General features: G+C 32.5%; 3 protein-coding genes across 5 annotated transcripts in view; all 3 read right to left on the bottom strand.

The window, feature by feature from the left end:
• Positions 1–3882: 3882 nt before the first annotated feature.
• The window catches only part of LOC143910568 (uncharacterized), a 48310-nt gene continuing 24484 nt past the window's right edge, over positions 3883–27708 (bottom strand). Inside the window, exons 1-5 of one of the 3 annotated variants that reach the window (XM_077429098.1) lie at positions 16380–16706; positions 6415–6598; positions 6162–6338; positions 4406–5134; positions 3883–4117 (exon numbers count right to left, since the gene is read on the bottom strand). In XM_077429098.1, coding sequence (XP_077285224.1) covers positions 3885–4117; positions 4406–5134; positions 6162–6338; positions 6415–6598; positions 16380–16460 — 1404 coding nt within the window. In that variant the 5' untranslated portion in view covers positions 16461–16706 and the 3' untranslated portion in view covers positions 3883–3884. Of the gene's footprint in view, positions 5135–6161; positions 6339–6414; positions 6599–16379; positions 16707–27708 lie in introns of those variants that run through there. The other 2 variants (XM_077429095.1, XM_077429096.1) reach the window with 2 other exon arrangements.
• LOC143910569 (caspase-3-like) overlaps positions 14915–27708 on the bottom strand; it is a 427954-nt gene continuing 415160 nt past the window's right edge. The window contains exon 9 of the mRNA XM_077429099.1: positions 14915–15157. The gene's annotated coding sequence lies outside the window, so the exon portion shown is untranslated. The remainder of the gene's footprint in view (positions 15158–27708) is intronic.
• On the bottom strand, positions 21269–25568 carry LOC143910819 (zinc finger MYM-type protein 1-like). Its single transcript, XM_077429415.1, has 4 exons — positions 25305–25568; positions 23530–25234; positions 22731–22792; positions 21269–21326 (listed from the first exon to the last, which is right to left on the bottom strand). Exons 2-4 carry the CDS (start codon positions 25189–25191, stop codon positions 21269–21271), a joined length of 1782 nt encoding a protein of 593 aa, XP_077285541.1. The 5' UTR covers positions 25192–25234; positions 25305–25568.

Raw genomic sequence — 27708 nt, 5'->3', positions numbered from 1 at the left:
TATCGATGGATAGAAATAATTTACTGACAATAACAACCGTTTCTTTACTTTGATGTTGCAAAATTTCACTACTCCATATCAATGTTATTAGCCTAAAAGTATGATGTGTTGTCCATAAAATCGATGTCAATTTTCTGTAATCATCCTAAAAGGAATTTACATTTCATTAAATAATCATATATGTATAAGGTCACATACATATGTATATTACACGAGACCTACTCACATATTGTTTATTGATATAATCAAAAGCAACAGCAGGTGCTATATTTGAAAGATATCCACAAAATATTGTAATCCCCATTGAAAGAAGCTAAAATTAAAATCTTATGGAAGCTTACAGCTCGTTTAACAATTTTTTTCAGAGCTATTGCTTCTTATTAGAAGATTGTCAAATTTGTTTGTTAATTAAAACAATTCATAGCTTTACCGTCCAACCATAGTAAGTATTCAGTTTATCTGTACAATCCTCCAACTGATTGTACACAGATAGGAGTTCATTCAATTTTCTGCGATTTTCATATGATCTTCTGTATTTGTTGCAAGTTTGCCTCCGCCAAAATTGCATAAACACACCATCATACTTGGTGAATTTAATTAGTTTCATTCCTAAACTTGAGTTCAAGTGACGATTCAATAATTCGAATTGCCTAGCTAATATGTTAATTTCTATTGCGAATCGTATTAGTTCCAAATCCATAATGATACCACATATGTTATACGCCCTTTCATTTAAACAAACCCAAACCATTTGATTTAGATACAATTGAATAATTCTAGCTATAGTGTATGTTCCATAAATTACCATCAAGTTTTTCTTGAATGTATTATTTTGTTTGTTAAAATTCAAAGTGGAATCTACCTTCAATATAATTTCATATACTTCTTTTAGAATTTTAGAGCCATTTAACAAATTATATAGAATCGTGGTTGAAGTGCTAATAATTAATGTCATTTGTGAAAGGGAATATGTCATCAAAATAGATAGAGATCTATACATAATATATAACATTTTTGTGTTTATAAATCCGAGGAAACCTAAACAACCGCTTGAAACTAGTGCTAAAAAGAAAACGTAAACTTTGTAAATCAATCCAATCTCTTGAATTTGGCTTTTACGTAAATCAATTTTTTTCAACCCTAATATAGCATAAATTGGATTTGTATATTTCAATAAAGTATGAATATTACTTCTGATAGTCATATTTAAAGTGATAACTAAAAAGTCGACGTTTATCAATGGTGGACACTAATAAAATAATCAAATTTGCAATGAATGACACATTACACATTACTTATGACTTTGTATACACAATTTATACCGTGTCATCACTTTAATTAATTAAAAAAATATGTATATTTTTTAAAATAACATATTTTTAAAATTGTTAACTTCCACAGGATTAAAATTGTAAACTTCGACAGTCCTACTCATACGACTCATTCATTGAAGATCGAGAGAATCCAAAAACGGTTCCTCACATATCTTTATATGAAATTATATGGTTATTATTCTTGGCTATATCTTACAACCGGGTTGCTGGTGAAATTGACCTGTTCAATGTAAGCTACACTGAACTGGTTGAATAGTTGTGGAGCAACGCCCGTGGTTGATTATATCAATTAATGTCAAGCAGGGGTGTTTTCTATACCTTTATTTGTGTTATGATTGTGTGACTGGCCACAGTGATACTTTAGAGTACTCTATAATATCACTGTGGCTAATATGTTGAAAATAAAATAATGTCTGTAAATTTTTCTCACAATTTTGGTACTTTATATAAAGGTTTGTTAATTAGACAAATAAAAACGCATATACATATGTTAAAAACAATTTATTTTATTATTAAAATACAAAAAAAAAAAAATACAAATAGCACGTTTATAAAATATATTTCAAATGTAAACAGATTTAACATTTCCATTACAAAAGTTACAAGAGTGGAATGAATATATGTAATAAATGCATGTAAACGTGTTATTTTAAACATTCAAATTTTGTCAACACATTCATGTATTTTAACTTTACTTTAAACACAAAGTTTGTCCACAACATTTATAGAATATAAACATACATAATATGTAGTTTATAAATATATGTACATACTACATAATATAATATGAAAAAGTTGTTTACATTATTTAATCGGATTTTGGACCCACTTTACAATTCGTCAATATTAGATATATGTACATACGTATCTAATAACAACCTGGAAAACTTTAATTGAATGAAACATTCAAATGAAAATATCATATTCATACTTTTTCCATATATATTCAAATTTTCACGTCTTCACATAACAGCATAGATTTACTATAGAATAAATATCACAATACACAAAAAAATATTTTACTAACAATTATAAAGAATATTAGGAGTATGACTAGAAATTTGGCTAAGTCATTTAATTTGTATATTAGAATACAAGTTATATGTATATAGAATTAAAAAATAATAGAAAACTTGATTCAGAATCAATAGAACATTTTGGCACGCATCAAAACATTTGTGACTTATGTATGTATGTAACTCAGTTGGTAATTTATGATTTTCATATACAAATGGCATGTTTTTAATTATAAACCAATCTTATTTCAAAACTTAAAATAAGATTTAAAAATTTTGCCATTGGATAATTCAATACCTATGAAAATTACATAATATTATTTACTAATTAACTTATCCAGACATGTTTATAGATTAAAACAAATTACGACACATTAATTTCATGACAATTATTTTAAACGACAAAGAAGCACATTTATGTATGTAACATCAATTTCGACACATTTGTCAATGCGGTTTTTTTATAATTTGCTTACACAACATTTACATAGTTGCAATTAATATATATATATATATATATATATATATATATATATATATATATATATATATATATATACATATATATATATATATATATATATATATATATATATATATATATATATATATATATATATATATATATATATTTAGAGAAACATTTCTATAGAAACGTTTCTCTATATACATATATATATGTATATAGAGAAACATTTATAACAATGAATTACATATACATTTATATAAACAATCTAGTAACAACTGACCAACGTAATATTCAATATTTAAGTCAATCATAAGCGTAGGTGCAAAATGCATTAATATTACATATGTATGTATATATGGTAGATGGATAAACGAAAGACGAATTACACTGAGCAACAAAAATAATTACCAGAGCGGAGACTAACCAATCTTTACTAACTTTGACCCACTGAATTCGAATATGATAATGATTTTTGTTAGTTAGTGATCGTTTACGAGATATGAGCGTTGTATTGAGGTGGATTACATCCCATCTCGCTTGCACCATCACATTTTGCGTTACAACCGTATACACAACAAAAGCATTTAAATTGCAATTACCGCTTGAGTTAGAACGTTTAGATAAATAAAAAAAATATTGAGATAGAAAACCAATCCTTATAAACGTGGTAAAATAAAAAAATTGCCAAATAAATGAAAAATAACACGGAAAAAAATCCGTAAAAAAAATATATTTTTGACTTTTAAAAATCGCTAGACAATTAATTATAAGTATTTTAAAGCAATGAAATATAACAATCAATGGGAAAAACATCTGACTATTGATTCCAATACTCACTTTGAGCACAGCAATACTAGATTTTGAGTTAAAGACCGCAAAAGCCAAAAAACTGTAAAAATCGCGCAAACATATCTCGTAAACGATCACCAACCAACAAAAATCATTATCATATTCGAATTCAGTGGGTCAAAGTTAGTAAAGATTGGTTAGTCTCCGCTCTAGTAACTCAAAAACGTGATTTTTTTTGTTGCTCAGTGTTATGAGTAAACAATATTACACATAAGTCTACTGCCAGTCTTTTAGTTCAGATTTGGTTCGTACTGACACATGTTTGTTGTAATGTATTGGTTGACAATTGACGCTAATAGTGACTGGATGCAAGGATATGTTTGTGTCGAGGCAAGTGGCATCTAACAAGTCATAAGGTCCTAGAAAAGGGATCAGGGATTCGTAATCAATATTCAACGGCACGTAAAACGATCCTTTCGCATGGAGGGCAAATATGGGCACACCCACACCTGAAAATTTTGGAAATTTGTTTTCAATCTTTTCGCCATGATTATTGTAATTTTTTTTCTGTCTTATAATATTTGGAGCATTTTGATCCATTTGATGATATTCAACATAATTGGGCATATCCTCTTCGGGTGCATCTTTTAACTGATACTCCGAATTTTGAGAGACACTTGTGTTATTCTCACTAGAATTAGTCTCGGACGAGGATATCTGATTGTTATCGTAACAATCATTAATACGTCGCGGTTGATGTTCACTGCCAATTTTTCGCTTTTTATATGACAACTTACCGTTGGCAGCGTACTGATCACGGCGCACAAACTCATTTCTATTATACAAATTTACATTGGTTGTACTATCACTAGGGCTAGACGATAAATAGTCAGTGGATTGTGATTGGGAGAATCGCTTCTTTATGTTATTTTTAAATTTGTAAGAGTGAAGGTTATCATTGTCGCCTTGGTTGCTGCTGAGACCGCTGTCTACGAGCTGCGAAGAGTCTCCTTTCTCTCTGATACTGCGCAAATTGAGTTCGCAATGATCGCGTTGATAATGGTATGGTGATCTAGAAAATTCGTTTGGAATTCGAACATCTTGTCCAGTTTGGCAATCGCTCTGCATATTGTTCTGGAGAAATTCATTCTGACCTCCGCCTTCATCCGTATTACCTTTGACGAGCTTTAATCCTGAAAAACCACCATTGTCGTTTACACACAAGGAGGATACATTTCGCTCAGGATATACATCTTGTGGTTCATTTGTTGTGTCGGCTGACGGCTCATTTACACACTCGGAAGCGAGCCTCGAGTGTTTCTTATCTTTAGTCGATAGGGTAGATTTCTCTTCGAAAATATTGGAATGCTGATGATGTATATCGTTGATATTCATCTCTATTTGCTTTCCCTTTGGTCGTTGCATATTCAATACAGGGGATTGGTTTTGAGTCATATAATTACTAGAACTTCCGCTAGAACTACTATTACTGTCTATGTTACACCTTGGCTTATTAATTACATCTCCTGGAATCAAAAATAAAATTAATATAAAAATATAAAATAACCCAACCCAGTAAATATTATATGATTTACATTGCTTCAACCATCACAACATTATGAGATTAATACGATTTGACTAACTGAGAAAATTGTAGACTTGGAAACTATTATACTATTATTGACAACTAGGAGTAATTGGTATTATAAAAATACTGCCTATTATTGAATAAATTTGGTACTAATGATGGTTTATAGATGCTAAAGACCATATAATAAGCAACCACATGTGTACAACCCTTTATCGAGTAAAGATATGATTATAATTAATCATTTTAAAAGTTTCTACGCATTTGTATTAGGGCTACGGTATCCTGGTCGTTAAAAAAGAGGACACCTGAAAGAGTTGTTTTGTTGATTTAAACGGCATGTAAAAATAGCCAATCGCTGCTATGGATTTCTTAATATTTTTACACCAACATTTCCTTTTGTCCTCCTTAGAAAAAATCCACGGGGCAATTGAAAACCCTCAACTATTCTTTAATGGGACAAGCGAATTTAAAATACTAGCAGTCATTTATATTCCTATACAAGATATTCAAAATACCTAGAACTAGGTTCAAAACAAAAATTTTGTATTTTTATTTTATATTTTGTTACTTTATGTGCATTACTCTATCATCAGAATGTTGTCTGCATAAAGTTTTTACTTTGTAACACTTCATTTCAGTACATTTATGTTAAAACCTAGTCTGAGAGCATGTCCAACCTAATCTAATACCTTTCCACGATCGTGGTGACAAAATTAATATACATATAATATATTGAGCTTTATAAAACCCCAGACAAACAGATTTTCTCACTTTCAATTTTATAAGCAACCACAATCTATTCTAAATACCAAATTTTAGTTATATACTATTTATTTTTTACTAGCTACATATGTATGTAGATATTCAAAATATACAAACTTGACAATGAATCATCAGCATATTATACATTACATAATTGGTGGTACTACAGCAAGTGAATCGCCTTATTGAAAAACAAATACCTTTCATAATTGTATCACAATGATGATGGAGGTGATTTATCAGTTGAACGCATATAGAATCCCTTGGGAAAAAACCCTGGGCTTCTACCAAGTACCGCATCAATTCTGATAAACATTCCTGATATCCCAATCTGAAATGCTCGGGTGATATGGATCCATTCTCGCGTTGCTCGGCACCTAAATTTAACAAAGTATGAGCATATAACACGTCGAATTATATTACAATGTATTATTGTGATCGTTGTTGACTTACAATTGGTTTTTTCTTGTAAGTATTTCAAATGTTTGATTGCCATTTCTATAATTTCAGTCTTCTCGATGCGTCCTCTGCCCTTTTTCAGATAGTCTGTTGGTATCAAACGTGAAAGATCGGCCAAACAATTATTCATCCGATCTCTCCTCCTCTTCTCTATAATTCTATGCGACATTGGGTCGTGCTGGAAATAAAAAAATAGGCATATTATTACATTTGCTGGTAAATATACTACATATATAAATTTTAAAAGTGGTATAGAATCAAGAATTTATTTAAATATTCTACTATAGTGATCACCAACTATCGGGGTCACCAGTTTAGTGATCGCCAATTTAGTAGTCGGTGGTCACCAATTATAGGACGGGTGAAAGGTTTCGACCGTTTCCCGGCATATTGAAATTCAGTTGAGTTTGAAAGAGGATCGTTTATTTTCGTTCAATTGTTACAATGGTTATTGTATGTACGAAGAGGTTTCTTCGGAGATGTGATCTGGTTGAACTCCAGAGGCTCACTCTGGTGTTGGGGCTAGCGTATCGCTTTATATACCTTCTGGGTTGGAGCGTGGCGTGTGCATATGCAGGTACTATATCTGAGAATTATTGGCTATTTGCAGGTACTATATCTGCGACAGGTGCAAAGCCTTCTGCGCATGCGCGTGAACTGTCACTGTGAGCGTGTTTACTGTTAAAATTTTGTTTTAAACCTCTTAAAATTTAGTTCGAACTCGTAAAGTGACGTAGAGTAAAAAATATAATCCAAATTAGTTAATATTATTAATTGTTAGAAAATTATTATCATATACAACGTATAATACCTACATACAAGTACAAGCTGCGAACTAGCTAAATGTTATAAATCTATTGTAATAACGTGCGAAATTTATTTGCATTATGTATAATGAACGATTGATTAAACAAGTCTAGCACACATTAAATGTAAGAAATTATAATCAGATTATAAGTTCAAGCACATGCGCAGAAGGCTTTGCGCTTGTCGCAGATATAGTATCTGCAAATAGCCAATAATTCGCAGATATAGTACTTGCAAATAGCCACAACTAAAAATAATTCCAAGTTTTATATATTCAATTAATTTTTGTGTCACTAGATTTAATATATAGTCTATTATAATACATACATATATATAATATCGCTATTCTGTGTGTCTGTACGAATTAATTAATTAATTATTCTAGTGTCCTATATTTTCAATTTAGTTAAAGGAACTTTGTACAAACTCGCCTCATTGCAACATACACAACTACGTATGTAATATTTACATCATTATAATGCAATCAATGATAAGTCAATATTTGAAACATTCACGTGAATATCGCATGTTTGTGACGACTAATTAGGGTTTCCGCACGTGCAATAATTAATTGATAAGAACAATCGAAAACACCTTATGATAAGGAAAACGTGAACCTAAAATGACAATGCCAAACTGATAAACCTCAATATTGCTGTCAGGTGTCACGTGTTTCCTTCGACCGAGAATACAAGACCAAAAACATATTCAACGTCGTTGAAAAAAAAACCATGACCTCAGTCTATGTTTGCGTTTAGTCTAATCGCTAAAGTTCAAGATCGTCGACAGCAATCTGCTTAAAATTCGGTCGGTTTCAACACACCAATTCAATTTGCATAACTTGGAAATGCGCTGTCACACAATGTAAACATTGTTGGCGAGACAGCGCAGACTATTGTTGACACAGTTCTAAAATAGTCTAAAATTCGTCCGGAGGTATTTCCGAAATAAACAGAATCCGGGATCATTGCCTCGCGTTCTTGTATCCAATAAGCAAAACTACATACAGATGAATACTCAAAAAATCCATATGTATGTATGTATATATAGAGTCAAAAATAGTAACCTGTACCAAATACTGGAAAATTTTGCTTTTTTTAACAAATTGAATCAACAGTTTTTTCAATAAACATTATAATTGTATATGTATATATTATATATAATATCGCTATTCTGTCTGTGTATCTGAGATAACGCCCGTCGTAATATAATAGTCGTTTTGATTCGACATACATATGTACATCAGAGCTAAACCACTGCCAACAAAACGTATGAATATAATAACAAAAGGAAAAAACTTCTATATATACTGTTTGCTACTGATAAGTTACGGACATCTATTGAAAATTTATTTATTTAATAAATTTTTATATTGTATATATGTAGGTAGGTAGGTAGTTTTTATTATTTTTTTTTCAAATATAAATATTAAATTATATATATTTATAAGGTATTTGAAAAAAATACGACCGCATGCGGATCGAACACAGCACCGACACATTTCTTTTATCTTTTTTTTTTAATAACTAATATGCCATAACCCAGAGCATCGTAACCTCTGGATATTCGCGGCATACATTGTTTACGATTTGTAGAGTTTGTCAGCTACGTACATACATATGTACTTCATCGGCAGTCGCTAGTTATTCCGTATATGCATAGGGACAAAACACTAACTAGCATCGGTTTTTTCCTCACACGCGATCTCACTCGCACGCATTAGGCCGAAGTGCTGTTCGGAGAACACATATTACCCATGCGATGATATTTTATCGGGAACAACACTAGTAACAGTATAATTCCCATAAATTAAAAATAAATAAATAATGTTTTAGCTATAAAATAAGTCATTGTTTATGATTATAAAATGGGAAGAGAATGTAAATGACGTTTAAATATACATAGTTCAGAATCTGATGACTAGCACTACGATAGACAACACGAGTCGTTAAGAGGGCTGGACACCAGCGCCTTGTCCATACAAACGTATTACACTTCTCCCTTCCTCAATTGTGGCACTAGAGAAACTATTTTTTAATATGCTATGGATATCCACCATTGGGATGCATCTATCGTTTTATTTTTTTTGATTAGTTATTTTTCATAGGAGCTAGGAGCCGCCAAACATCTATAAAATCGCCCCTTTTTTACACCCACGAAAAGAGTCCAGCGTGCTTATTTAACGGTTGATTTAAAAAAAAATTCGCGCATAGTTGCACAGAATATATCTTTATCATACCGATGATGAAATTTTTTTAAAAATTGGTCCAGTTTCGGAGGAGAAAATTGGAGAATACGAAACCTCGATTTTGTTGATTTAAAATACGTATTATCTGGTCGAAGCGCAACTGTCGCATTCATTCAATATATATATATATATATATATATATATTGATATATATCGTCGCATTCACTCAATATATATATCAAAGAAAGGAACGGCAACAAAATTAAAGTTTCGGGTGTACAGCCTCTAAAGCCGGACAAGTTAAATTTCGATCATTTTTAAACAACCACATATTTTTAAAAAATACACAAATTGCTCAAAAGCGATATAATTGAAGAGGTAGGCTATTTTAATGAAAGTTAAACACCTGCGAAATTGCATAAGGGCATCCCACGTTTTTTTATTATTTTTAAATGCTTTTTATTATTACGAAATTATGTTCACAATACATCTTATATCTATTTTAATAGCTACTGATCTACTGATCATTTTCTATTTTACAATTTAATTTAATTTGGTTAATAATCATAATATTATATTATTCTAATGTTAATCTACAGCATAATAGGAAAAAGAGCTCAAAAACCTATTTACAATCCTTGTGCATCCCATGTGATATTCAACGACTTAATATGTATAAAAAGTATATTTAAAATTGTGTTTTACGTGTATCCGATTTAAAATCAATGTTATTATCAAAGCATTTGTCATGACTCCGTAAAGGTATTAAAGGATATTTACATATGTACATAGATATGTATGTATGTATACCCAGAAATGATTACAATGTGCTATTCTATATGTATACTCGGGCGACGCCTGGTGTATTTGCCAGTCCGTGATAAAATTAAAAAGAAAATCTTGTGCCGAATTAGCGTGTGTCACGCAAATAGCCAACAGTCACGTGTCGCCTCACGTTGTGTCGCGCCTGTTTACTCATTCGCCTCGTGACGCCACTGGACAAAGATAACGACCGAACAGAAAATGGAAAGTGACGGCTGCAACGCTGCACTCAATGCAATTCTGCTTGCGGAAGTGCACCGGTCTGATTTTAGTCCTTTGCCGGTGCATGAGCACGTTATACAATGAAATTTCTGAACCATGCAGTTAACCCTTTTGAATGCTGACCAAGTCCATGGGCCTGAAAAACGCCGATACGCGTTGTATTTCGAGCATGTACAAAGTAAACAAGAATACTACCCGTTAAGCCTATCCAGGTAGCATTGAAAAAAAAATGCATTTAATATGGGTGGTGTAATCCGTGTCAATGTTAATAAAGACTGTTTTAAACCGGAGTTTCTGAATTTATAACCATAGCAGAATTACCCGATGAATATCCCTAACAGCTGAGTGTATTAGAGTGTGGCTTGGCATTTACATTGTGAGCATTACATTTTAACAACAATGACGAATATGGAACTAGTTTTGGAGAAATACATTCATTGATAGACTTCTTTTGTTTATTTTATATTGTTTTGCAAGATATATTAGAGAGTGTAAGCACACCTTTACAAAACTCGAAATCCTCGGCGGTAGTTATCTAGGGTTTGTTTGGATTAGCTAAAATTTTATAACTGCTTTATATTGGATCTCTCAATAATTCTAGTTGGAAAAGCAGGTGAAATTTTCAGCGTGGCGGGCTTTCAACTAAAAAGAGTCAGCACTCAAAGAGTTAAACCTATTCCAAAAATATGTAATTACTAGAGGTAGGATAGTCACAGTGCTATCCATTGTTCGGCAAACCTTTAACAATGCATTTACAACCTTTGAACAATACACGCCCCCCTCAGGCTCCGGTGACTAGTAATTACATATCTGTATGTATGTATGCAAGGGCGGCTCGTGAATTTAAAAACAGGTGGGGAACGAGAAGGCTATTTCATTTTAAATTATTAATTATTTTATACATTTAAACGAATATTATAAGTACGAGAAACCCCCCCTCCTTCCTCCTACATATTTTTTTTCCAAAAAAATGAAATTTATATATTTTTAGTGACATGTTATGCAAGGAAAATTATACATTTATTAACAAATTATCGACTTCGATCATTATGTGTTCTAAAAATCAAAAATGTAATTAATAAAAAAATATTTAATGATTAAATTGTCATATTGGGATTGACAATTGTAGCATATCTTCTAAAATATAGTTGAAATGTCAAAAAACGTTGATGGTGTCGTGTATTTTTCGAATCGTATAGAGTTATAGACTACTAGCTTTACTACCCGGCTTCACTCGGTATTTTTAATATAAACCGCTTAAACATGACTAATCTAATAGTAAACATTTTATTAAATTTATTTGAATAGTTTTATTTTATATAAATTTATTTGAATACTCTTGTTTTTTTTAATCAATTGACTGTCACGAACAAACAAACATACATATATAGTAAGTCTCTTATAAAAAATTATATGTGCACCCCCGGGGTCTGCGCCCCCTATGCTTCCGCCCTCGGCGTCTGCGCCCCTAGGGGGCACCTACGCCCCCGGGAGCTTCGAATCCTTTGAATCGGAAAAAAGCGAATTATTTGTTCGATGACGTCTGAACAATACCCAGACTGTTGACGAAAAATACGTAGGTACATAAATACATAAATACATAAATACATAAATACATAAATACATAAATACATAAATACATAAATACATAAATACATACATATACGAACAAACTTAAGTGTTGTAGCTGACGAAAAATGGGTCTAAGTGACGAGCCATTTTTTAATATAAACCGCTTAAACATGACTAATCTAATAGTAAACATTTTATTAAATTTATTTGAATAGTTTTATTTTATATAAATTTATTTGAATACTCTTTTGTTTTATTTAATCAATTGACTGTCACGAACAAACAAACATACATATATAGTAAGTCTCTTATAAAAAATTATATGTGCACCCCCGGGGTCTGCGCCCCCTATGCTTCCGCCCTCGGCGTCTGCGCCCCTAGGGGGCACCTACGCCCCCGGGAGCTTCGTATCCTTTGAATCGGAAAAAAGCGAATTATTTGTTCGATGACGTCTGAACAATACCCAGACTGTTGACGAAAAATACGTAGGTACATAAATACATAAATACATAAATACATAAATACATAAATACATACATATACGAACAAACTTAAGTGTTTTAGCTGACGAAAAATGGGTCTAAGTGACGAGCCATATTTTTAATATAAACCGCTTAAACATGACTAATCTAATAGTAAACATTTTATTAAATTTATTTGAATAGTTTTATTTTATATAAATTTATTTGAATACTCTTTTGTTTTATATAATCAATTGAGTGTCACGAACAAACAAACATACATATATAGTAAGTCTCTTATAAAAAATTATATGTGCACCCCCGGGTTCTGCGCCCCCTATGCTTCCGTCCTCGGCGTCTGCGCCCCTAGGGGGCACCTACGCCCCCGGGAGCTTCGAATCCTTTGAATCGGAAAAAAGCGAATTATTTTAGCGTCCGATGACGTCAGAAAAATACCCAGACTGTTGACGAAAAATACGTAGGTACATAAATACATAAATACATAAATACATACATATACGAACAAACTTAAGTGTTTTAGCTGACGAAAAATGGGTCTAAGTGACGAGCCAGAATGTTAAATTACAGAAAACACAAATATCGGAAGGCAAAGATCGAAAATCGAAAGATCTTAAGTCGAAAGATCAAAAAAAAGGGTGCATAGTAAACGGTACATACCCACTTAATTTGCGCGAGCAGGGTACAACAGGAACAAGAGGAACAGGCTTTTCCTCCCGTATTCTGCGCGCGCACATTAATACGGGAGGAAAATCCTGTACCTCTTGTTCCTGTTGTATCCTGCTCGCGCAAATTAAGTGAGTATGTACCGTTTACCATGCACCCTTTTTTTTGATCTTTCGATTTTCGATCTTTGCCTTCCGATATTTGCGTTTTCTGTAATTTAACATTCTGCCTCGTCACGGAGACTGATGACGTACATACATATATGCTCCAGAGAGACCTTAACGCAGCCAACTAAAAGCGACCTTCTGTACACGGATCTTTTTTCTCTGCTTCGACTGACTGTCTACACTCTACACACAGTACCACTCGCAAGTGCCGAGTAGCAGGTAAACTTAAGCTGTCGACCACGGGACCACGGTAAATAAGCGACTGCCTCGAATTATAAACCAACTGGATTATGAACCGAATCTGCTCACAGCGTGGTGGGTGGGATAAAGAAACACTTGATGTCTCTTGACAAGAAACCAACAATATATAAAAATTTGTTTGTTTTTTTTGGTTAAGAGATATGTGTGTGGGGAAGTGCCCCGGTTGCCCTTGAAGATGAGCCGCCACTGTATGTACGTATATAGCAGAAGTTCACCTGTAGAGATCGCTCCGCATACGATGGCTTACCCCCACTCCACGGAATAGATGCGCACGCTGAGATCGCGCACCAAATGGTGTCTATGCGCACCCTTTCCGAAGAGTGGGGGTGGGCCGTCGTAGCTCTAACAAACTCTAGAGGTAAAGTCATACATACATTCGAAGATTTATCTAGAAAATTAAATCTAGCACTGAAGAGTCGAATCAGTTCCCCAAATGAACGCACACTAGCCACTCGAGTGAATTTTAAAAGGTCACCTAAACACGTGCACAGATGCTTAGGTCACGTTGTTAAACCGGTAGAAGGAATTAGCCGATAAAGAATTAGTCAGAGCACGTAGTATGAGGTGGTTGCAGTTGCAGTCACCTGCACTCTGGACGATAATGACCCGATGCACGTTCACTGCACTCCCGGTCACGTGGACCACTCTCGCACACATGCACGAAACTCGCTTGACTCACCGCGTCACAATTTACATGTAATATATACTTATATATTGACAAGTGTCGACTAAATTATAAATGTACAATGTGGAGAGGACTGTGCTATATTTAAACGCGCCATGGCGTCGACTATTTAACCTTATTGAACTTGTGAGATCCATCGTATCCTCAAATACGTATCTATTGTGATTAGACGCGTTGATATCGCGTTCTTGGAGCTTGAAGCTATCACCGAGGAGATAATTTCATAGTTTGACTGTATTCAGTTATCAATGCAGTTTTGTTCCTGTTTTCATACTCTATCAATGCTCGTTGGACTTTTAAAATATCGTCTCAATTTTACTCTATCTATGTATGTACGACGTACATTGTACGTAGTAACAATAGATGAAGTTTTGTGATTCGAACTCGGAATCGATCACTGATCACGTTTTAATGATCTTGAAAAATGTGTGTGTGTGGGATTTTTTGAACACCGTTAGTCCTATCGAACTGAAACTTAGTATAGGTTACTGAAATTCTTATTGATACGACGTAATTTTTTTCAAATTTTTAAGTTGACCGAAAATGGTACCTCCACTTATGTATAGGTGTCCTCTGTATTTAAAGTTTTTCAATTAAATTATCTTCCAAATCGCTAACCGAATCAGAATTTTTTTACATGTAATAGACATTATAAATTTTATACCCTAATATTTTTTGAATATTTTTACCTCAACCGGAAGTAGTACTTTTACTCTAGAGAATCGAGGTGTTTTATGTTTTTCTCAAAAACCTTTTGGTTTATTGAACTAAAATTTTATATCTAGAAGTTTAAGTTTATGTATAAAATTGTGTAAGCATCCGTCAACCGGAAGTGGCAGTTTACTCTTGCTCGATTTTTCTTCCACAACTTTTTTTTTACCTTTTGAATGTGATGAAAATAAAATAAAATCACTAAATTTAATAAACAGGAAGTGAGATTTTTTCTAAGAAAGGTCAAAAATGTTGTGGCCTCTATTCTTTCCACACCCCTGAGCGTATCAAGATGAAAATTTATATTTGTATTCTTTATGTACTAACCTAAAGCTGATAAGGTTTTGGTCAAAATTCGTAAACCGGAAGAATTTTTTTTTTTAAATATTTCATTATTTTATTTTGACCTTTTAAATTATTTTGATTTCCTTGATATTTATTGTGTATGATGAATATAGTGATTTTAAGTAATAAAAAAAATTCGAACAAAATCCGATAACCGGAAGTAGAACTTTTGTCTTGTGTAAGTTTCCCTAAATAAGTTTTACTCCAAAATGAAGACTAATCAATTACAATAACAATTTAAAAGAAAGTTATGTAACTGGAGTAAATTATGAAAAATTATCGTTTTATGTGCAATGTAAAAAGTGCTTCCCTGTACAACTACATATGTAGATTTTATGGAGTTATTAATTCTAATGAAGAGGAAGTGTTTCAAAGTTGCTCAAAGTTGTTTCTTGTACTTGAAGAAGTCTACGAGCTTTGATAATAACACAAATCTAATACAAAATATTCCTGCCACTTGTGGTCAATCGGTTCGAATTTTGAAGAAGATAGGTGTAACGTTAAATTTAATTGAATTCCAATTAATTTTCCAATGGAATAAAATGTGCTTGAGAAGCCAAATTCAATTGCCTAAATATAAGATTCAAATCCAAAATTGCAGATTTGGTATTGGAAAGTCATATTCCTGGAGAACTGGCATAATAATGATAGAGTAAAATTTACTTGAAATTAATCAAAAACTAAAATTTTAACACACTCGTTGATTGAACTCTGAACTACTTATGAATGCCTGTATTTAAATTATAGCACTACAAGAGCAACACTGATCTCATCCTTTAATCCAATTAAATTGCCGAATTGATTTTAGAAATCCCATTAATAATGTAACGAACAATTCAACGAAGAAAACCACAACGTCTAATCACCGACAGAATTAGAATTGACTTCTTCAACATGCATACATACGACCAACTCTTCTTCAGTCAAAAATCAACAAGTAGCATGATTATTATTATGTATTACTAAAAACGAATTCTAAACATTTACAATTCCCTGTAATAATTCTGTGATTAAAAAAATAAAATATTACTGACTTCTTTTGGAGCAAATGTAGACTGCTTCTTCGGAAAATCCATGCTATGTTTGCCGTTGACTAAATTCAACACGGTCACCATATCGTGTAAGTTCACAAAACACAGCACAAATCACAAAAACAAGCACAGAGCGTGCGAACACGCAAAATCACTAAACCGCACGAAGCGACTCCGGCGAGAGTGTGTCGTGCCCGACGACTCGGAGTCGAGTGGCTTCGATAAGAGACGATAGCGAGAGTTAAGTGTTGGACACAGACTGAACCGGCATTTGTGTTTGTCTAGTCGCGTCGCGTTGTGTCGAGTTGCGTCGCTGTGACGCGAATGGAGGCGCGCGCAAATCCCGCTCTCCTTTTATACGCCTCGGCACGAGGCCCAACACGAGACGTACTCTTAAAAATATCCCGAAACAACGCCGATTCTAACAATAACCACGCCGACACAAATAGCCTTTCGGAACGTTTCCTTCCCCCATAACCTAAAAAAGGTCAGGGTCCCCCGAGGTCAGCCTGATTCCTCGCCCGTTTGAGATTCGATCTCCTATTTTAAGGGTTGTTATTCATAGCTCCATAGCTAGTCGATAAAATAATCCACTAATTCAATTAATAATAATAATAATAATAAATAATAAATTATTATTTTATTATTATTTTTTATTTCATACCAGGAAGGCATTACAGGTAAACCCCAATGCGCCTTCCTGGCCAAATTACAAACAATACAGCATTTTTTTTTATTATATAAGTCGCTAAATTACGAGACACTGACTTAAACTCGACAATTAATGAGACATCTATGAATTGTACATACATTTTTATTGTAATATTTACATTAATCATACTCAAATAGTGGTGACATAGTGGGTAGGAAGGATTTTTAGCCAATTTTTAATCGGGAATCGTTTCAACAATGAAATCAGAGAAAATTGGCAAACTCTGATAGGAAACGATCAACCAGGAGTCACAAATCCTGGTCTGACCAGCAGCATTACAGATATACTCAGAAAAATTCTTTTCAATCGAGGTCAGCTCAAGGGATCGAACTCGGCGCCTCTCAGTGTTAAGCAGAAGCTTAACGACCGAGCCACGCTGCTGGCTAATACAATATTATTGAAAAATAGAGTTGTGACCGATGATTTCAACGAGTGGTTTCGAAAAGGAATTGAAACACGAATAAAAATAAAGTTAAAGAAATTGAAACGACTGATTTCGGAAAGAAATTGATTGCACGAATTACGAATTACGTTTTGTGCATCGCCGACGCCCTGACGCCTTCGCCCCCAGCGCCCTCGATGCCTCTGGCACCCCGGGGCCTTCGCCCTTGGCGCCCCCGGCACCTCCGACGCTCCGGGGCCTTCGCCCCCAGCGGCACCGACGCCTCTGGCGCCCCCAGTGCCTTCGATGCCTCCGGCACCCCGGGGCCTTCACCCTTAGCGCCCCCGATTGCACGGATTATACGGTAAAGCGGGCTTAGAAATGTAAACCAGTCACAGGACAACCGGTCGCTCTAGATCGGTCACACGTGATCACCCGTCACACTAAAACTGGTCACGAGAAAACTGGTCACACCCTAAAACTGGTCACACCCTAAAATCGGTCACGAGAATACTGGTTGACCGATTTTAGGGTGTGACCAGTTTTAGTGTGACGGGTGATCACGTGTGACCGATCTAGAGCGACCGGTTGTCTTGTGACCGGTTCACATTTGACTAGTAATCACCTAATAGATTATACGACCCATATTCAATGCATTTTTTTTTTCAATTCGACCTGGAAAGGCTTAGCAGGTAGTATTCTTGTTTACTTTGTACATGCTCAATATACAACGCCTATTGGCGTTTTTATTGCCCATGGACTTGTCGGCAAAACGGCGTACGGCGTTGTCAGCATTCAATGAGTTAATATGCTAACTAGCTATTGAAATTATATATGAACCGTTACAATTGAATGTGAAATAGTCCACTTTTCTTCATTTTCTTCATCTCGCAAAACATTAGATATGTATAGTGTTTTGCGTGTAATAATATTTAAAAATACTGGTGGTCTGTAATACATTTATTCTGCTTTTCTAAAATCCTGAAAATATCTAATTAAAATAAGTAAAAACAATTTGTGAATTAAGTAAAACAGAAATAGTGTTTTTGGGACTGAAAATTAGACTTCCACCACTTTCAAACATAACGGCATAATTAAAACATTCCCTACTTTGTATTTTATTATTTGATATTTTTACTTTATCTGCTATTATTATAATGCTGTTGTTTTTTTTATAATTATGTATAAATGTATTTTTTGTCTGTGTATAAATGTATATATTTTTATTTATCTCATCTCTCTGTATTTTGTGGTGCATTACGAACGCCTGTAATGCCACAATGGTCCAAACTTAAACTTAAATGAATAAATCAATAAATCAATGGCCTGATATTCCATAATATTCGTAATTTTTTTTCTTCGTTTTTAGTATTAAAAATCGACAGATAATCCAAAGTTCAAAAATTCTGGTGGCCTGTAATACTTTTATTGTGTTTTTCCGAGATTTTGGACATATCGAATTAAAATATATGATAACAATATTTGTATTAAGTCAAACAGAAATAACGTTTTTAGAACTGAAAATTGGACTTTCAGTTTCAAATACAACGGCTCATTTATCAATCAGTCAAAACTAATCATAATCGACCCAATTAAACTGCAATGTGTGACTAATTAATAAATCGAACCTTTTCTAAAACATATATGTATGTGTGTATATCATCATCATTCGCAGCCATTCACCATCCACGCTTCAACTCGTCTCTGTTTTACGCAGGTCTCATCCATCTCATCCCACACGTTTTCTTAATTTCGTCTACCCATCTTCCCTGCGGTCTTCCTTTTACCCTTTTGCATTCTCTCGGGTACCATTCTAGCACTTCTTTTATCCACCTTCCGTCCATTCTTCTAACCACGTGGCCCACCCATTGCCATTTCAATCTCTTCACTCTATCCACTATATCCACTACTCTTGTCATACTTCTCACCCACGTATTCCACTTCCTGTGTTTCCTCTTTATACCAAGCATACAAGGTTCCATACTACTTTGAATACATTGGACTTTGAGTAGCATATTGGTATCCAATGTCCAATTTTCCTACCATATCACTGGCAAAACACATTTATTGATGTTATTCTACGGCCAAAGTGGAATTTTTGATTTAAAAACAACATTCATTAATTATTTATTATTTAATATTATTATTATATATATATACGTACATATATTATTACAATATCATTATACTATATTTATTTATTATATCATTCATCTGTATCATCTATGTATATATTATATGGGGATTGTTCGGGCTTAATGTACATATGTACATATGTATGTATCAATTTGAACAATCATATTATAATAGTTCTTTTACCCGGCTTCGCTCAGTATTTGTATATAAACAACTGAAACATGGCGAATCTAATAGTAAATATTCATTTGTTTTTTAACTAAATTTATTTGAATCGAAAAAAAAAATCGAATCGAAACTTTCCCAACAGTTCCCAACCAAAGATACATACATACAAAGTCTCTTTCGAAATTATATAAAAGTACATATATGATAATATTATAATTATTATATGTATGTATATAATAAAATAATATAACGGTATAATATTTTATAATTATAATATAATTTATAAAATAATACTATAATCCTTATACCAGTATCAAGATTAGAAAAAAATATACATATATCAAATTTGAAAAGCCGGAAATGGAATTTTTTATCAAAAAACGGTGATTCCCAACTAGGGCTTGCGTTTAAATATATGCGGAAAAATTACAACGGCGAAAAAACATTGCTACTATTATTTCTGAGTAAAAATTTATGATTATTTTCGTCTTATTTTCTAATTACACTGTTCGACACGAAAAATTAATAGAGATAATATATTAAATTGTCTTTATGTGAGAAGTAAATAAAATTCCACTTAGAAAAATCAATTTTGACTCTTCTTGTGGATTAATAACAAAAACTCTATTGATAACTGGCTTACCTCGATAAAATAAACGAATTTGAAAGCTGAAAAGTATTACAAATGAAAGATAAAATACCCGACTATAGATTCCAATATTCAGGAAATTGACAGATTTTGAAACATCGACCGAACAACACCAAGATATACAAAAATCGCGCGATTTAAGAAACACATATGTATATCTCCGAATCTTGAGCCAATCAAAATTTTTTATTACCAGATTCGTGTTAACTGGGCTATAAGAAAAGTCATATCTCGTCTCTGAACCAAAAAAAAAGTCGTTATTATAATGGAAGTATATTAGGTATTAATATTAAGCTTTAACATTACATTTGACGGTTTTCTATATCTACATATATACATATATTGAATAGTTAAATAAGTGGGAAAAGGAGAAAGAAAATGGAAATAGATGAAACCCTGACTTAATAAAGAAACATGACTCTTTGAAGAATTATTAAAAATACAAATCAACATCATTTCGACAAACTATTACGTAAAATAGACGAACTTTCCATGACTTTTATGAAAATCGATCAGATCGTGGCCATTTTATAGTTTCAATATTTCCTTGCACAATCCTTCTATTTTCTATAATATTTAAGCTTGATGAAAAATCAATTGATATAAAAAAAATTTAATACAATTTTAAACAACTTAAAATAAAATACAATACATAGATAAAACTCCAGTGTAAATTCGTACATATGAATTTTATATGTTGTTGGCATAGAATGAAGATTCTTCGACTGCATAAGACGTTTGAGTATAATAAATATTTGAGAATAAAAAAAAACAGGTATTTTATATTATTAAACATTATTTTGTATTTTTGAGGCAACTTTGGGAAAAAATAGAACAAAATATTCCTAATTTTCAATTACATTATGTCTATAATCTCCAATGTCTGTAGCTGTGTTTAAATACCTGAAAATTCTAACCATATTATGTTTTATACGGATAATTTTATTTAGATAGTTTTATTATTTAGGTATTTTAATTTATACGGATAATTTTATATAAAAGTTTAAAAATTTAATCATCTGTATTTTCGAGACAACTTTGTGAAAAAATACATTTTTCCCATACAAAAAAGCAAAATATCCTAATTTGTAACTATTTTTTATATTTTTAAAAGCCTTTGGTTGTATTTGAATACCTGAAAATTCTAACTATACCAAGTTTTATACGGAAAAATCCTTGTTTTCCACGAAACAATGTGTCATCTGGTGTACAAAAAGTCATATTCAACAAAGACAATGTATTTTTCCAGACTATTTCTAAAAAAATACATTTATGCCATAAACATTAACATTAAAATAAGATAATTAGGAATTAGGAAAAAATAAAAACGTTTTAAAAAACAAAGAAAAAATATTGAAAATGCATAAATTGGTCCCCATTCATAAATTAGAAACCCAAAAACTTTTTATGTTAATTTTTTCATAGAGGTGTATGAACGCATTTGAATTTGAATTTGGTTCAAAAATAGTCGAATAAAAATGTATATTTTCAACGATCGCTATTTTTTTTCAAGATATAATCGCACTTTGAATCATCATCGATATATTAGTTTTCATCACTAGGTGTTACACAAATGTATTTATTTACGGAAAACAAACACCATTTACTATAACATTAAATATATAGTGAGCGTAAATTGTCGGAAATTACTCTAACCCATTTATCTGGTAGTCTGCGCTCATCATTGTTTTCATGATTGATTGTGATTTATGAGTGAAATTTTGATTAACTCTCTTCCATTTGGGCCTTACAGGGATGTTTTGTATTTGTAGTTGTTTCTTACATATTTATTGCAACTGGCTGTAGGTGCAAGGCATTCCTTATGCTATATTTTATTTGATATTTTTACTTTATCTGTTATTATTAAATGCTATTTTTTATGTTTATGTATGGATGTATTTATGTTTATGTTTAATTGTTATTTTGTTTTTTTTTTGTGTTATATTTTTTGACCATTGTGGCGCTTTAGGAATTCCTGTTATGCCACAATGGTCTGTTTAGAATAAATAAATAAATAAATAACATTGAGCTTCATATTAAAATGACAGCAACACAAGTGAACGGATAAAGTTCAATGAAATGAAAATAGTGTATAGATTTATCATCTGTCGTTTAAAATCAACCTTATCTTAAAACACAATGTCTTCAAACGTCACGTTTTCGCAGAAAACAATGTACATAGTAGAAACGTGAGTAAATTCTTATCGAACTATTTACGTTGACAATTGCACATGATAAGTGAGTACAAACTGCGAGATATTGAACCGGTTTTCGGTTTTCGGTTTCTAATAATAAAAATATACTTACCACACGTTTGATTCGTACGCATCACTTGCATGCCAGTCAACACTCAAGTCGCAAACAGGATGCTTTATTTATAATAAAAGAAAATTAATCCGACTGATCACATGGTGCTAGACATACACGCTACCATTAAACCAAACTGCTGGCTTAATGTATATTAACTGTTAAATTAATATGTATATTAACTTTTGAGTATGTACATACATATATGCATATCAGTGGCGGGCGGTGACTTTTCAAACAAGGGATGCTGTCCCTTGTTTGAAAAAAAAAACCGACCAATTTATTTTTTAAAATTTAATTTTATTCTTCGTTCCTTTTTACAAAATTCATCGATAACTGCATCATAGAATTTTTTATTGTTTTTTAAATTTGACATTATTTTCTTTTCGATTGCAATTAAAGCAAGACCAGAGAGTCTTTCTTCACTTTGACTACTTCTGGTGAACGTTTTAATTCTTTTCATAGTCGAAAATGATCGTTCAGCCGATGCGCTCGTGGAAGGTATCGTACAAATTAATTGTATTAAACTAAATACTTGTTCCAAAACGTCTATTAGATCATCTTTCACAATTAATTCCTTTACGTCATTTATAGATTTCAAATGAAAATCTTGCGTTGAGTACATGTAAATTAATTCGCTTTTTAATTTCATAAAATCAAAGTATTTTCCATAAGTTAGGTGGAGTGATTTAAATAGGAAATCTGGAAAATTATTTTCATATTCTTTAAATTTTTTGACGTCAAAAAATTCGAGAAATTTTAAATTTTCGATATCTCGAAATCGATTGGTTGTATTTACTGAAAGAGTTTCTAAAATTTCAGAATAGTGAAGTTTATACGTTGTTTTCACATCTTCTTCACATTCAGCATATTTTCTTTTTCTATTAAAATTTTTAGTTATTACTTTGTTCCACAATGAATCAAAATCGTCTTTTTTGTTATCTAAATATTTTACAAATTTTTTAATTTCACTTACGCAATACGATATGTCAAAGGTTTTTTTTTGTAAAATTTCAAATAAAAAATCTGCCGAATTAAATATTGCAGAAAATAAATGCAAATTGAAATTGAATTCAAACTCTTTTAAATAACGATGAAGGACTTCAGCATTTATGACAGCATCAGTATCCCATTCGTCTTCATCATTAATTATTTGATTAAATATTTCCATTAATTCTGTTTGATATTCTAATATCATATTTAAAATTTTGCTATTGTAGTTCCATCGTGTAGGGGCAGCAGTGGGAAATCGTTTTTTTATTTGACAATCGAGAAGGGAAATTCTTCTTGAAGACTTACAAAAAAAAGTTGAAAATGACAACATACGGCTGAAAAAACGTTTGCATCCGGATATATGTTTAACAGATTGCGACAAAACTAAATTCAATCTGTGAGCGTAACAATGGACAAATAAAGAATTAGGACAAATATCTCGAATTTTTCGTTGCACTCCATTATGCTCCCCGGACATTACAGCCGCTCCATCGTACGTTTGTGCAATTAATTTGTCCAAACAACCAAATTCTTCCAAGGTCTCACGTATGTGCTGAAAAAGAGCATTAGCTGTTCTATTGGGACTAACATCGACAAATCCAACAAATCTCTCCTGAATTTCATTGTTTTCATCTACATATCTAAAAATAGTAGATAGCTGAGCTTTGCGACTGATATCTGTAGATTCGTCCACAATTATGGAAACAAATTTTGATGCACGTATTTCAGTTTTAATCTCATCTAGCAAGACTTTTGATATTGCGGATACCAAGTCATTTTGTATATGGTTCGATAGTCCAGTAAACACCGTAGAGTTATCTAAATGAGTTTTCAATTTTATGTCTGATTCACTCAACAGATACAGCAACTCAATATAATTCCCTCTATTTTCCGATTCCTGGTGTTCAAAATGTCCTCGTAAAGGTTGTTCTTGTTTTGCTAAAAAACAGATCGCGCTTATTAATTTCGACAAAATGTATCTATTTGCAGTAACTTCTTTGTTGTGCATTTCAATATTTGCTTTAAATTGAGCACTTAAAAAATTTTCTATACGAGGTCCCTTTCCAAATTTTTTAAATTGAGCAGCAGAACATATGTGAGCTTGAGAACATTCATGTCTCTTGCGCGATTTACTTAAATTGTTTAGGTCAGAAAATCCAAATTTACTCCAGACATTCACTTCTTGAGAAAATAAAATACATGGCCAACAGAATAATTTCGTTAAGTGAGCACATCCACAAATCCATGAAATTTTTTCGTATGTTTCTGTGTTAAAATACCTTTTAAATGTTTTTGTTTTAGACTGAATATTTAATATTGGTGTGGGTTTGGGGCTCTTAACAATAATCTCCTTTTCATTAAATGGGAGAGAAGCAAATCTTCTTTTCAGCACATTTTCAATTAAACAATTGCAATTATTATTGATCTCGACGACAAGTCCACTCTCATTGTTATTTTCGATATCCATATTAAAGGCAATAATGAAAACTCGTAAGTAGTGGAACAGTAAACTAAAAATAAAGTTAGACGAAACTAATTTAAATGAAAACTTAATTCAAAAGTAAAAAATAACCAACTTACAGTATAAATGATTAACTTCGTCTAAAGAAATGAATCGGCTAGCTTTTTGATAAATAACTTGGGGCGTAGCGTGCGGAAATATCGATCAACAGCGGCTTCCAAGTGAAACTCAATAGATAAGCAAACAGAGAAACCGAATCCACCGTAGAGGTTAAACAAGTGTCAACGCGTCCGCGCGAATATGACAGCCTCATAGTGCGCATGCGCAAATGGGATCGGTCCGAACTCCGAATCCATGACGCGCGCGCACTTCACTCAGCGTCTACTCGCCAGCGTCACTCGCCTGTGGCCGGCCTATGCGAATGCGGCCTATGCGAATCCTTAATAAAAATTATCAAAAGATCCTATATAATGCATCATGTAACAAAAAACACGTGATATGTGAAATATATATCATATACTACATCATAATCACGTACATCACTAAGAATACATCGAAGCGAAATTCAAATATTTATTAAAAATACTCTTGGCTTTTTAAAGTTATAGGGGATGCGCCGCATCCACCGCATCCATGGACCGCACGCCACTGATGCATATGTTCAATTATACAAGACCAGTTCGATAGCTAAATAAAACCTGGCTATTTATAAAACGACTATGGAAGGTGAGTTACATAGACTGGTTGTGCCACAGTTGCTATATTTAGGGGTTGAATGGGGGGTTGGAAAAGCATGCGAGCCACGTGATCCCTCGCCAAAATAGCCGTAAGCGCAACATTAACACGTGTTTTCCACGTGCTCTACGACGCGTAACAGTCAAATGTGATCTACATAAATTGGCGAATTCCACTCAGGCGTAAAAGGAAAGTCCACACATAATCTATACGATCGTGTTGAAAAACATAAAATTGCAAATTGCCGATAATCGAAATTTTCCTTTTTTCTACATACATACATATGTACGTATGTATGTATATACTTTTAAATTTATGTACATAATGACAAACGATTTTTTTGAGAAGCGAAAAGCCCTTACAAAGTATTTTAATTTGTAACAACTTATACTTATCATTGAGATACATATGTAACGTGTTTTTTGTCTCATGAAGGTGAAAATTACATATTTTATTTTGCAAATTTTAAATATATAGGAAATAGTGTATATTGAAATTGCAGTAGTGACATTTAGATAACTACATTGAAATTTTTCACAGATAAAATATTTTGCGAGAGGAGATTTTACACTTCTTTTACTAGAGGGAATCGTGGAGGGAAAATAAACAGTCGTGAGACAAAAACGCTACACGTAGATATGTAGGTCCATACAAATAAGTATATGCGCAAGTACAAATTTACTAAAGTAATTTTAAATGGAGTCATTGTTTTTATATAAGATGTAGTTATTTATTTATTTATAGTAGTTTTGGACCATTGTGGCTTTACAGGAAGAACCTAATTTATATCGTAACGTGGGAACATGGCAGAGATTATCCATAATAGTTAATTCGTGGGTGAACAATAGAAACCCCGGATTAGGCTAACGGGACTCAGTAAGTGCCCAAACAAATGATACGCTGGTGTTCTCACAGAATGGGGCGAGTGTGGGTAGTCCTACGCAAGGCCGCTGAGAAAAAAAATCGGCCACCCCCTCCCTTGAACCATTTTAGTAAAACAAAAAAATTTCAAAATATGTAAAAAAAAATAAGTGATGTGGGCATTTCAATTAAAATCGTTGCTAATTAATAAAAATATCATATTATCATATTAATTTATATACATAAATACAATACAGTGAAACAAATATAATGAATTAAATACAACAATAAAATATAACAACACATAAAATGAAAAATTAAATAATTAAAACATACATATGTATTATACACACGTTAAAAAATAGTTTCATTTTAAAAAATAATGCTGTCATCTACATATACATATGTATGTATATAAAAATGAATGTCTGTGTGTGTCTCGAATAGGCTCCTAAACCACTTAATCGATTACGATGGAACTTTCAGGATTTGTTGTATGCATGTCCGGGAAGATTAATGTGAAAAAAACACGGGAAAAACCGGGAACGGGAATGAATGTCATCGCAATAATTTCAAATGTGTTCGCTGCATGCGTTTTTCCGACAAATAGGAACCGGAACGAGAACGGGAACGGGAATTTCATGCGTTATTTACCATTACAACGCAAGCCGGGGTTCAGCTAGTACATGAAATTAAAATTAAACATATAACATTATATGTATAGTATAAAAAACCGTTTAATATCAACTTATATTATTTATGGAAAATTAGGTAATAATGTATTGAATATGGGATGATTTTTTTCTGTGAGAGCTTTTTAAAATGTCTCTATATATTTACATATAAATACATACTTCAGATTGATACATGTTCATTATGGGTTAAAATAATCAACATGGAAAACAGTTGAATAGTAATAATTAATTT

Source organism: Arctopsyche grandis, chromosome 4, assembly GCF_051622035.1.
Source record: "Arctopsyche grandis isolate Sample6627 chromosome 4, ASM5162203v2, whole genome shotgun sequence".
NCBI classification, from domain to species: Eukaryota; Metazoa; Arthropoda; class Insecta; order Trichoptera; family Hydropsychidae; genus Arctopsyche; species Arctopsyche grandis.
Note: the sequence above shows the minus strand (reverse complement) of the source record. Positions and strands in the feature narration are given on the sequence as shown.